This window comes from Chaetura pelagica, unplaced genomic scaffold (assembly GCF_000747805.2).
Source record: "Chaetura pelagica isolate M959 unplaced genomic scaffold, ChaPel_1.0 scaffold109, whole genome shotgun sequence".
Lineage (NCBI taxonomy): Eukaryota > Metazoa > Chordata > Aves > Apodiformes > Apodidae > Chaetura > Chaetura pelagica.
The window spans coordinates 13583420-13597664 of record NW_009970725.1 but is presented as its reverse complement, the minus strand read 5'-3'; the positions used below and the strand labels follow the sequence as shown (position 1 = coordinate 13597664).

Below are 14245 nucleotides of genomic sequence, written 5' to 3'. Positions count from 1 at the left end.
TAGTCTTAAGCAAACAAAAAATAACCATTTTCTGGAAAATACATTTACTGTCTCTGTACTCATGCAGTCATTTAATACATTTTTATTTGTAAAGGCATCTGCAAAAGCTTCATATAAAGCTGCAGCTAATAACCTAAGCCAACTCATATATCAAATGCATTACTAGGGCAGGGCATGAATCCCACTGCCCGGTGCACGTGCATGGGTCCATGTTACTTTACAAATCTCTGTGGATTTACAAGACACATGTTTTACTCAGAACTGTACTTACAGACTGAGTGCTTAGACCTAGCAGCCTCCATATTTCATGTCATTTTATGTGCAATGTACAAAGCAAGTGATTTGTAATATTGGTTTATTTGCCAGTTTGTAAGCTATTTATCACAGACTGTACATCCCAGCTCAAGGTCGATACTTTCTCTTATTACAGTAAGGATACACAGCAGCAGTGACAGATGGTCAAGTGTTGAAGTGTTTTGGGGAATGAGGCAGGTGGGAGAACTCATTAATAGCAGAAAACAGCAGGAAGGAGGATGAGAAAATAAAGAGGAATCAGTCAAGACAAGTGGTCTGAAGAAAAGGGACTGGCCAATACCCCGAGGGATTTGGGTAGATGAGTACCTTCTGGGTTTTTTGTGTGTGGCTTTATTACTTGCATGTTTAATGCAAGAAATGCTTTCCAGAATTTTTAGTCTTCTAAATTATGATAGAAAATTTCCCATGTGTTGCATGGAAGTACCCTGGAAATCAGGGACCTTAATCATAGAGGGTAGATCCGGCCTTTCATGGTGAATAGAGAGAAGGGCTACAAAAATTACCAGAGGGCTGAAGCACCTCTCCTATGGAGACAGGCTGAGAGAGTTGGGGTTGTTCAGCATAGAGAGGAGAAGGCTCCAGGGAGACTTTATAGCAACTTTCCAGTACCTGAAGGAGCCTACAGGAAGCTGGGGAGGGATGGTTTACAAAGGTGTGTAGTGAAAGAACAAGGAGCAATGGTCTTAAACTAGAGCAGGGTAGATTTAGATTAGACATCAGGAAGAAAGTCTTTACAATGAGGGTGGTGAAGCACTGGAACAGGTTGCCTAGAGAGGTGATGGAGGCCCCATCCTGAGCTCCCTTGACCTCATCAAGGTCAGGCTCGACGAGGCTTTGAGCAACATAACTTAGTTAAAAAGATCCCTGTCCACTGCAGGGGGACCGTGCTAGATGACTTTTAAAGGTCCTTTTCAACCTCACACATTCTATGACTCTATGCACACTTCTCCCAGTCTGTAAACTCCTGGAAACAAAACCCTGCAAATCATACCCTAGACACAAGCTGGTTTGGTATAAATCTAGATTACGAGGTATTAATGAATTTACAAAGAGCTCTCAGGTAATAGCAATCACACTTCACAGGAGCCATTCAGTTAAATTCACATGCTTCAAGTTCCTTCGATACCAGCCCAGAAAACACACTGAGAACCTGTGAGACAACTTGGGAATTTCTCCCTTTTCTTTTGACCAGGTGACAAGAACACTTTTCATAACAGCTGTTGCACTGACGAATACTGCCAGTGCTAGGGTCAGAAAGTACAAATAGAAATAAGTTTTAAAAACCCCAAACAAACAGAAAGCAGACCTCTTTCACTGGATCCTGGGTAAGTAGTTCTTTATGGAACCAGGACGCAAATGACCATGTTTTGGGTAGGATTTATTTTTAGCTGGATTCCCAGACCAGTTTGTGCATCAGATATGCCCCAGGCTCAGCAAAAAGGAAGAGACGGGAAAGCATGGGAGAGAAAAAGCAGGAAGGACAGGACCAGTGCACATCTCTGCTGGTATAGTCTAGTACCACTGGCAGTTTTAATCCTTTTTTTCCTACAATGAAAGCAATAATCCTTTTCAATCAGCGCAGGTAAAAGACTGAAAATAAAGAAAACATCTTTTGAAACATTTTAAAAAATAAATCACATCAACAGCATGTTGTATTTCAGTAACAGAAACAACAAACTATGTCAAACTATGTTTTACCTTATCCTTGTGACAAGAACATAAAAAGAGGAGACCAGAGGTGAAACATACAGGAGGAATGCAGTTCCTCTGCTACTTCAGAAAAAAATAATCTGCTTAAATATTCCAATTCCTCACAAGCTTGGAAAGAGGGAGGGCAAGACCACAACAAGCAAGGCTAGGAAAGGCAACTGCCTTTGAAAGGCACTCAGGTTCAGTACTTGTTGTGAACACATAAAGCACAACTGCCCTACTCTACTGTACTGAAAATCTGTTTACTTTCTCATCTCACAGGACATTTATATCCTCTTTCCTGATTCTACAGTAATATTTTAGCTATAAGGTTTTTTTAAGAGGAGAAATAATTCCACCCATATTCCAGCATGTAGCTTCAATTTTTATTCTTAAATATCAAGTAATAGATCTTATCTGACATGTAAGTTAGTATTAGTCGTGTTTGGGTAAACCTGATGCTCACGATTTCATATTTTACATGGAATAAAGTGACTAAAATGGGATTACAATGGATCTTAATGCAATTTCCTACAGTCTGTGAGGGGAAGAAAAAAAAAGAAAAAAAAAAAAAAAGAAGAAAAGACTTTGTTTAATAACAACTGAAAGTACACTAGTAACAACTATTATCAGTCATCACTGTACAGAATATCAAATAAATCCAAAACTAAATCCCCTTTGTCATTCTTTCATACACTCTAATAAACAAACATGATGATACACTATGTCCCAGTCATAAGAAATCACTTTTGTCCCCAACAGAACAGGAAAAGACTGCAAAGCTGGATGAATCAAGAGGTGTTGAAAAATTGTAACTCTGAGTAGGTGTCATGATCTAATAATAGATTCTTAACAAATGTCTTTTATGAATATGAATTTTCCAATATCACAAACACACTAGTAAAAATAGTATGCAAATAATTATGTTTATTTAGTGCTTTTTATTTTATTTTAAATCAGTGCCCAAAAACAAAGTCCTCTTGAACCTTTTTCTGGCATAATTGCCTGGAAAAAGAAAGTCAGGCAAAATTAATTAAAGGGCTACAAAATACTATTGTGCACAATTGTTACCTGCCAAGGACCAAATGTGGGACAGATGCCTAAAACAAGTGACACACAAAAAAAATCAGCTCACAAAATTAAATCTCACAGGACTACCATCTGTATTATAAATTACAATGTCTATAACCTCGATTTTACAGCTCAGTATTTCTGTATCCAGTAATTCCCAAGATGACTAGGAGAAACAGAACCAGTTCAAGATTTGGCATGAGAACAGCTCTGCTTCTCCAGGTGGGTCATCAAAACACTGAAGCAGCCACCCTCAGCTCTGCCACATGGACACCCAGGTCATGACCCAGGTTGCTGGGGAGTCAGCCCCCCTGTGTCCCATGGCCTGCAGGCTAAGAGGGAAATGCAGACCCATAGCAGTCGTCTGTCACCTGCCATCATCACAAATAACCACACTTGTAACCCATTTCAAAAGCTGCCCAAGGTTCAGCCTAAAATCACCCATTTAATTGCCTTTATCTGTGCCCGGTCCAGCTTCCATTCATCTTTCCTGACTGCAGGTGACCAGGTTTGTGTGCAGCACTCTAGACATTAACTGCACTTTCCCTGACATGTGACACATTTCTCATGGCTGCATCATACACTCATGATCATCCTTTGACTAGTAAATACATTCATAGGTGGCTTTCCTTCTCTGGTTCAAAAAAACCCAACCAAACCACCTACAACTTTACAGCATACATTTGTACTGGGAGTCAAAAAGCACAGGGACTTGCCACTTACACCACTGAATTTCATCCAGACCTTCTCCCGCCATTTTTTGCCATGACATTTTAGACACTGGGAACACCTCCCATTTTCTGCAATGACTATACCAGCTCACCTAATATGAAGATCTAGTGTTTCTCCTTCAGTACCTACAAAAAGTTTGCCTATTTTTTTTTGCCTTCTGTTCCTCTACCAACACGTTCACGTTGCACTTGCGGTTCATCATCTCTGCCACTAAGGAAGAAGTGAGGCCACATGCACATTATGAAATTTCCTCTGAAAGCAGGTCTCCTGTTTCTCTCAAGATCCAGCTAGAAGCTGCCAAACATTTACAGCTGTACAGCCCTGCAGCACAGAGAACAAATTCAGTTCTTAGGTGGTGCAAGTTCAGCATAAACAGTTGTTCTTGTTGATTCCAGGAGTGTTTTGAGATTCTGCAACCCCTGATCTGGCCATCTCACTGCAGCCAACAGAAGCTTTGCCCTTGAAAAGGGGTTGAAAAATGGAACCAACCCTCCACTAAGGAATTTACCATGGATTTAAAAGCTCTCTAACATTTAGCTTTCTGTTTCCTCTGCATATTTGGATGTAAGCAATGTTTTTCACATTTTCTCTGTGCTAACAAAACTGAATAGGGAAGAAGAAAAACACAGGGAGTAGCTATATAGCAGTACTTGGAAGAGAAAGAAATTCAAGGGAACACAACATACATCACACCTGAGGTGTGGCAGTGAAAGCCTCTTAGCCATGTCTTATGTAATGCTCGTTTAGAAAGCAAAACAGAGGCTAAATAAACACAAAAATAAAAACCTGCCACTCCTGCCTATTTATACGGAGGCTGACAAATGCTGCTGAAGACAGTCTGGATTCAGTCAACATGCCAGGCACACCAGGGAACACTAATTCCTGTCTGCAGCTCCTCGCACCACCCTGTAGCGCTACACCCCAGCGCTGGCTCACTGCCACAGCAGGGCTGCCTCCTCCAAACTCCATAGCCAAGAGGATAAAAAGCAAAACCAAAAACAACAACAAAAGAACCCAACCCACAACACCTCTGCTGGGTTGCTTTTACCATCCTAAACCGTAAAGAACATCACTTGTTCTTCCTGCAAAAGGATAACAAGCAGAAAGGGGCGTGATGCACAGAGCAAGCAGAACGACAGAAGTGCTCAGCAAGCATTTCACACCTTCTCACATCAAGGGCTGAATTCAGCTAAGGTTTTTCCACATGGTGCCTCTTCAAGCACCTGCAGGTGCAGAGCAGCACAAGATTCACTTCATGACAGTGCTTATCATTTCACTAGACTTCGCTCCTACTCTGGGGAAGCTGCTCTCTGACTATGTGTGTCGCATCTGACGGGCCAAGATCAAACCATCTGGCTCCTCTTGAGATCAGAGATCCTTACCCTTTCTTTACCAGGGTGACACTAGTGGTAAGGACAGCCACAGCTTCTGGCTGTCTGCTAGCCACGTGCATTTGTGGGCAGTGACATAGCTGTCACATCCTTCACCTTCCTATTACACAAACTCACCTTTCTAGACTAGGACCTCCAAGCACCTCAATCTCCTCACTCAACAGTCTATTTCCAGCCCCTCTGCAGATGATTTTGGGTGTCTAGTTTCTCCTGTCCTTGGCCCCTCCTGCCACACCACCCCCACAAACCTGTTCAGTCCTGTCCCCAAACCCACCTGAAGCACATTTCTCCTCACACTTTGGCCACTGTTCCTACGACCTGAACTGCTGAGGTTCCTGTGATGAAGAGCATGGTAGACCAGTGGCAGACACACATGACCACCAGACTGTTCAGGAGAGCTGACTTAGCTGCTTCCATGGATTAGGGTATGTATCTATGTGGGACAAGCCAGAGGGTGCCACCATTGCATCTGCATTGCATGAGCTCACTGATGTTGCCCATGCAACATCAACAGTTCCTATTCCTCTACTTGTCCAAATCTAGGCATTTAAACACCCTGTTCTTGTCACCCTCAAGGCAGTGGCTGCTACCAAACAGAAGCTCAATAGTGTAGAGAGAAGCAAAGGCAAAAACCAGAAGTGTCAAACAGATTATCCTGAAACATAAGCTTCTCGCACAAGAAGCAGCTCAGGGAGGGATACAAAATTCCTGACATTCTCAGCTGGCAAAGGGCAAACGGAAAAATGTTATGCATGAAAGCCACTATCAGATACCATTTAGCATTTTATAGCCTTGAGTGGTTTTCCCGACATGATTGAAGGCTGAGATTCCAGTTCTCAGGATTTGCAAGCTGAATAAATCAGGAATGATCCGTCTCAGACCTACAGGTATTTTTTGCTAGTTAAACTGCTGTGTGTGTGTGTATATAAAAGAATGAGTATTTTTCTCAAATATGTGAAAATTCTTAAAGAGGAAAACAACACTTTAGGATCATCTTTTAAAGTTCTTTTAAATAAGCACAAAACAAACTTTTGCAACTTCATGGAAGTGACCTCTGCTCAGCCCTTCTTTAGTCATTAAACAAAGGATGCAAAAGGCACTACATCTAAACCACGTCTCACTGTCATGCTACACACACTACAAGACTGTTGAAGCTTACATCCACATGCATCTTTTAAATTATTTAGCAGGCTTTGCTCTAAAAACAGTAAAAATAATATATTCACTTACTAGCTCTAATGCCACCTGTGCTCTCACAAACAGACCTATTACCAAATCACCTGCTGACCTTTGCAGCATGCTGGCAGTAGCTCACAGTGATGAGGTCCTTACACCATGTACAGGGAACCACCTCCCCACTGACTGAGCTGTGGCCTACTATCAGAATCACCTATAAAAACTGTAGAGAAAAATACAGGCCACGTCTTGACTGCAGAAGTAATTCAAGTCATTGATAAATGGTGTTGACTTTTCTCAGGAGTCTGGTTTCAGAGAAAACATCCATAAGCTCAGTTATTAGGTTTCTCAGTTTAGGGGAAAATCCAAGTCAAGACTATGGCAAGGACAAGTCCTCTCAAGGGCGAGGACTTTCACTCCCTACCTTGTGACACTACCTCTGAACCATCACAACTGTTGCTCAGAAAAGAGGGGGCCTTAAAGTGCTGTAGACATCCCATCAGTCAACCTTTTCCTGGAAATGAAGCAGTTAAAAAAAAGAAAGCCCCACAACTCAGGGCAATTCCTATCAAGTTTTAAGGAACTAATTGAGGTTCCTTCTATTAAACAAAATTAAAAACCCCAGAGTCCAATACAGTACATTTTAAAAGGACAGTGATAAATTTTCCTGCCCCAGAAAGGTGGCCCTCAGGCTCCCTAACTATTTGCTGCAATATTCCTCAGCTGGCAAAATGGAAAACTGGCAGCCACCCAAGGTATTCAAACCAAGCATTGTAATTAGAAGCCACTTAGAGCATCATGAACCAAAATATATGCTAATAAAAACATCATTAACTAACTTGTGAAGAAACTCTTCTTAGGGGAGGGAACCTTCGCTAACAATAACATAATTGTCAGGCATTTAAGTCCTGAAATCCATGGCAACAGTTTAAAGCTGATGGGGAAAAAGTGAGATAGGGAAAAGAAATTACATTTGGAAATTGGCAGGCTGGAGGAAAAGTGCCTGAAAAACAGAATAAAGCGAGCTTGTCTGACAGACAGCACACCAACACAACCCGACTGGGTCTGCAGAGACCAGTACTTAGGCACAGAAAAGCAGGGGGGATTTTCCTAAGTATGTTGTCAGTTGAAGGTTCTTCCTACCCAAAAAAGGAAAAAGAAACAACAACAAACAAGGTAAAAGGATTAACAAGCTCTCTCCTTTTGTAATCAAGTACAATTTGCATTTTCCAAAGTGAGAACTGCTGGAGAGCCAGGCAGCCCTCTCCAGGGTCTCCTCCAGGAAGCACACTGAGCTTTCACTCCCATCAAGGCTATGATAGAAGCATTTTTGAGCTCTGTTTTCTGCCACATTATTGTCATTCTGCAGAAGTGATACTTGCTTGTTATTCTGCATTAAAAGGCAATCCTGGTTCCTTCTCTATTCTGTCTACGATTCTGAGTTTTCTGGCACAAAATAAATAAAATACTGTATCTAATGTCCATATGAATCTGTTCTCTGTGACCAACTTCTGATTGACTGGCCTGTGTATTAAGGGTCTTCAACAAACCCAAGTACTCCTCCAAGCTTGGAGACCCAGTAATGACCAGCATTTCTGAAGGCTTGCAACATTACAAGTTGATCTAATGCCTCAAGGGGGTGCTGAGTCCTTCCAGCTGGCTTCTCTGAGCACACAGGACATGGCTTCCCTTGAGAAGCAGCCACATGAATTTCCAGTTTCTCCCAGCTGACTGAAGGCAGCCAGGAGGCACATTGGTTCTCACAGAGCATTGCATAAATAAAGGCATGCAAATAAGATATTTAAGAGTGGTTTCTCTACACTCTCCAGGCTGGCAGTGTCCCACTCTGCTGCCTAGAGAAACTGAAGAATAAGGAAGAGAAAAATCATTAAAAAAGGAGAACTCATGAGCGAGGAGCACAGAAGTGCTGCTGTTATTGTTACCACCTGTCTGCTCTACCATGGTTAAGGTTTGAGCTTAACTTTCAAGTTGTAATAAGGCTTCAGTTAAATCTCACTCTAGGCTCTTCTGTTGCGAAGCAAAAGGGAGCAACAAAAGGGGGAGGCTCCACTTCAGCATACGGATACAGACACAGCTGGCACAGGTGAGGAAGCAGAGTGCACCCATTCCAGAACAAGCACAACAAGTTCTGTACTTGGCCTTGCATTTAGAAGAACCAAACCAAAGGAAGGCCATGTTGAAAGTCCAGGAAGTCCTAAGCACTCTTGTCAGCAATATAGGGTATTGACAAAACTTCCAGCCTTTAACACTGGAACATAAAGCCTCAACAAAAATAACAAAGAATGAGGCAAGGACAATAGCTCTCAAAAAGACACACAGCTCAGCAGACATTTCTTAGTATAATGTGAAAAAAGGCAGCAGGCCCAGAGGTTGGGTTAGCCTGGAAGCTTTGGGTCATCACTGTTGTTCACAGGGTAACAAGAAAAAAATTAACAGGGGAAGACATTGGTTTCAAATAGCAGATCAGAAGGAACAATACAAAGAAGACAAAGTAACTAGAATCACAAATACAAATTAAAATTAACATCATGTGTTTGTAAAATGGGAATGTGCCAGGACAAAGAATTACCTGAAACAGGATGAACCTGACTTTAGGAAACTTGTCTGCCTCAGTAGCCAGCACTCAACACTCACCAACTTTATTTACTGTATCAAACCAGGTTCCTGGAGTCATAGTGAAGGTTTGGAAATACATTGTGCAGATACAAAAGAAAAATACGGTCCCTGACCTAAAGAGGTAAGAATTCACGATTGCACATGAAAACCTGTAACATAACTTATCAGCAATAGATTCTGAGTAATTTAACAAGGTTTCTGGTGGTCACTGCTCATCATTGTCGGACATTGTTGAAAAAAAAAAAAAAAAAAAGGAAAAAAAAAAGGAAAGCAGATGTTTGAAAAATGAGCTTAAAAAAAGAAATTGAGAGGAAACATATGGGACTAGATAGGAAGGATGGATTTGGTGTCCAAGAGTCAGAGCTCTGTCACAGATTTCCTGCCTCTAATGAGCCACCATTTAGTTCAGTTAATATGACTTTATTCATAATCACCTACTTTAAAAAACTTTGAGACACTTAAGACTATTGGGGAAAATAGGTTAATACTTTTATCTAAATATCAGGAACTGAGTTTTGTGTGCTAAAGAACTAAAATTAAAAAAACACACAACATAACAGAAAGCAGAGAGGGGCAGTGAAGTGAAGAGAGAGAGAAAGAATAAGCAAGGAAATACAAGCCATGGGAAAGAAAACTGAACCTTTGCTACCTCTTGCAATAATTAGTAAGTTATCAGCTCCAGACTATGCAGAAATGGAACAAACAAGATTCAAGGGGAAAAATGACGCTGTACTTCAAATATGTTTTTCAATATCCATTTTCCCATCATAAATAACATTCTAAATTGCTACGAGTCAAAAGATTTCATCAAGGCCACTTAACATCATGCTGGGCATTGTAAATAAAAGCACAAGCATTTCCTGCACGTAACAGTAAAAATCTTCATTGCCGGCAATTCACATACAAGTCATAGACAATACAGTGGGATGTATCAGTATTGACACTACAGCCTGTATAAGCATCTCTTTTTACCTCAACCTAACATGAGTACAGCTACATTTTTCTATGAACAGCAATAGTGTAATTCACAAGGAAGTCTGGATGTATTTTAAAATGCTTACATGGGTCTTTCCATTTCTTTCAAACTTTTAAAGATAAATACGGGTATATATTAAAAGAACTCGACAAGTTAGCTTATTACTGCATACTACTGCCACTGAGGCTATTAAAAGAAATAAATGACCAATCAGGCTTACGTATGATCAGTATGAACTGATATCCATGCCATTATGGGTTTTCACTTAATGCACTTCAAGAATCAAGATGAAAACCCTAAGTTCAGATTTCCAGTACTCATTTCCAAAATATTAACAAGAGTCACAATCCATGCCTGGACTCAATGTCCCAACTCAGGACAAGTCTGGAGTCACCACAACCTATGCTCAGACCATGCACCAGCCCATGGGGTGGAAGTCAAGTGCTTTCCAATGTCAATGAAAGCTGCCACATGTAAACCTGATGAAATCAGAGGGGAGCTGGTGACTGCTTGGGCATTGCCCAAGATGTCTTGAGTAAAGTGGCTGACAATTCACATTAGATGTTTTGGGGTTTTTTTTTGTTAGGTAAGTGGTATGGCCAGCCTGCCACTGCGTTTTCCCCACCTGTGGAATAAGAACCTGTATACTTGACAACTGCTGACCATCTGCTTCGCAGAGCCTTGTGAAGATTCAGTGGGCTTATACGTACAAAGTCTTCTGAAGATGAAAAGTTTATAAGAAGTACGTCAACACATTAAAAGATACCAAGATAACACAGACATATTGTAAAATAATACTCACCCGTTCCTGACCAGCTGTGTCCCAGATTAGAAATTTATGAAGCTCATTCCCACAAGGCACAGTTTTAGTCATGAAGGATGCTCTGAAAAGAAGGAAGCAGCAGAAATTAATAACAAGACTGAAACTCTGAATATGCAACCTATAGACCGTAGCCAGTTCTGCTGGGTTAGACTGCCTATGGGGAAACCCAAAACCATTATAAATTAAGATAATAGAAGCCTATAGAAGTGAAAATCCTCTTTTTCTCAGATAAAATATGATACCTATAGAAGTATTTTAAAAGAAGGGAAAAGCCTCTGATGTTCAGAATACTCCTGCCACTCACATTTGGCTTCTGCTGCTAACTAGCTTCATCTTCTCAGTGATATGGACCAGACAAAAAGGCATTAGCCAGCACCATACCAGGCAACGAATGTGTAATTTTCAGTTAAACCTAGCAGACCGGATCACCAGGGAACAGACAAATTATCTGCTGGAATGCATATGAACAAATGGAAAAAAGTTCTTCTCCCTCTCAACTTAGATGAAGACATCTTTGTGCTTTCTTGTATTTTTTGTAAGGAATGCAGTTCTTGTATTTTTTTGTTGGAAATGTGATTTGTCTGTGTTTTACACTGTGATTTTTCTTCTTTTAGGAAAGAGGGTTACATATACTTAAGCTTTTTCTACATGGCAGCACTTCAATTGAAAGCTGGGTAGGAGCTACTGCCTAATTCTGGTAATTATATTTTTTTCTTCCCATCTTATCTGGACACTGCTGAGCAACTTCTGCTGTGGTAACTTTTTTTCCTGGCTCATAAAAATGCATTTGATACTATGCATTTTTATTACAAAAGCATCTAATGACATACACGATCAAAACATTCCCTGAGAATGATATAGCAGAGTTCTCTAAAGCCATCTTCAAATTGCACAAATTACCAATGCTGCATTCCTCATAAAAATATTAAGTATGGCAAAACAACCACACCATTTTTATTGGTTATTTTCAGACTGTTTTCATTTGTCACATTTTTTCTCAAAGCATTAAGCAACACTTTACAGCTTCAAAAACAGGAACTTTAGAGACTTGATAGCTACTATAGATTGAAAGGACTGTATATTTAAAAGATTTAATTTGGAAAAAATAAAACCAAAAACCTTATCTATATAGACATGTAAAACCAACTGCATGCAAGCTAGCCTCCACATTTTAACCTTCAAAGAGAAAAGTATTTTCCCTCTGTTATCATAATTATTAAAATGTAAAGGTTTGGGTTTGAGGTTTTTTTTCTTATTTTACCAGAAGACATTTACTTAGCAAAAACTACTTGGGGAAAAAGGCTGCTGATGGCTTAGAAGTAAAGAACCACTCAAGTTCCAATCAATTCCTTCACTGCAAACAAGTGTCCTTCAGTCAATAATGTTATTCATTACTTGCTTCCTTTTCTCTCTGTCCATTTTTCTCTACTCATTACATTCAGGAGTCCAACATTGTCCTGGAACTTCAATGTGCAACTTCCAGCTGAGACTCCTTCATGCATCAAAAGGCAGAGCTTTGGAAGACACTGTCTAGCCCTCTGAATAATACACAGCAATCAATACCAATCCTTCAACAGACAATTTAAAACAGCTCTAACACACAAGCCAGATCAGCTCTTCCCACCCAAATTACACTTTTGTGAACAGTTTCCTTTCCCAAAAGAGATCAAGAATTTTCAGAATTTTCCAGGTAACATTGGACTTGCCAGGTTCATTCCTAAGATATTAAAAGAAAAATAATTTAAATTAAAATCAGGACTAATAGGCTTCTGATTGTCTAACACACTGAAGCTTAGCAGTTTTTAAAGAGCAGGTGTGAATTAATTATATTTAGTTTAAATGGCATTGCTCCTATTTGAAGAAAGACAGGATAATGTAACATGTCCTAAATCAAGATGAAAGTATGTCCACATCTGGGAACAGATACTCTCCATGTTCCAGCCCAGCCTGGCAGGGCACAGAACACAAGTAAGCGAAAGGGATCCCCACAGTTCTCCTGACATTATTCAATCATGGGGTGTCCTGGTCATTGTGCAGATCATGGCCCCTTGGTGTTGTAGGGTTTTGGTCCTTCAAGCTCCAAAGATCAGATTTGATATCTCATTAACCAGTGAAAAGTAAACTGATTTTAATCCTAAGGTCCTATGACCAAAACATAATCTGAAGTGGAAAGGTCTTGGCAAAACAAAAAGAAACAGAGACCAGACAAGTAAGACATCTAAGAATTTCTTGGTGTAAGGTAGTGAAGAAAAAGAAAACAGAACAGCTGGAAGCCATGGCTATGCCCAACATACATCGATTTCAAGAGACAACACTCACAGGAGGGGAATGGCAGAGCACTGTCAGCCTCTCCAGAACAGAATATGCTGCAATACAGTAAGTTGAGGCTACCTCAGCATTCCCAGAACAGGGAGAAAAGAGAAGACCTGGTTTTGAGCAGCCCCAGACTCTCTAAACAGGTAGTATTAGCTGAAGGCCATTAAAAGGAGTCTAAGGGGTTCAGTGAGATTGACAACTGGAGAAAATAAGATACACAGTATTCAGAGCCTTGAAAGTAAGGAAAAGAAAGGAGTTCAGCTGAGGGCAGTAAGGTTAAAAATCTATAGAAGAAAAATGATATTATATGTGGTACTTACCCAATAGTAGGACTAATATTGTGATCAAAGTGGTCCTGGACAAATCGACAAACAATGCTCGATTTCCCAACCCCAGTATCCTGAAAACAGAGGAAAGCATGACAGTGAGTTCAGGAGACTCTAAATACCAATACTTCACCAGAAGAATTAGTCCAATATTAATTTGTGAAATTAATCCTCAATAGTAGTAAGTGGGGCAGGTTAAACAGTTCAAAAGAAAAGCAAGCACAAAAATTATCCTTTTCAAATGTCAGCATTGTGGATGGAACACCCTGGTTCTCTTCCCAAAACTGCCTTCTCACCAAGCCTTGTATTTTTTGGGGGTGGATTTTATATTTTTGTTGCAAGGACTGCAGTATTTCAAGCATGGCCATTTACTTGTACAAAAAAAATTTGCTTTTTCAAACACACAGCAAAGCCAGATAAACTATTTCACTCGGGCCTGTTGAAAGGGCAGCCCAAGCATGCTTCTAAAACAGAGAACAAACACCAATCTTTTAGGACAATGACAGCACTAACTTACTGGAACTAACCTTTTCATGGCAAGACAAACAAGTCTGCCTGGTGGAAACTTCACAGAGGCTTCGGGTGGTTTGGAAAAGGCAGGAATCCAAAGGTTTGGATCCCCAGAGATGAGAAGCTATCCCTGTGCAGGTTGTGTTACTGGATTGCAGTGAAACATTACTTTAAATGTAACACAGCTTGCTCTCTATGCTGCAATGTGGTAGGGTGCCCCTATTTGCAGGAATAGTCTTTTTTATATATATACACACACCACTTCCCCCACCACCACCCCCCC

The 14245-nt window shown here is 40.4% G+C and overlaps 1 protein-coding gene across 1 annotated transcript in view; it reads right to left on the bottom strand.

The window, feature by feature from the left end:
* Positions 1-14245, bottom strand: part of RAB31 (RAB31, member RAS oncogene family) — an 89886-nt gene that overhangs the window by 20389 nt on the left and 55252 nt on the right. The window contains 2 exon segments of the mRNA XM_010006933.1: positions 10790-10871; positions 13447-13526. Of these exon segments, the coding sequence (XP_010005235.1) occupies positions 10790-10871; positions 13447-13526 (162 nt within the window).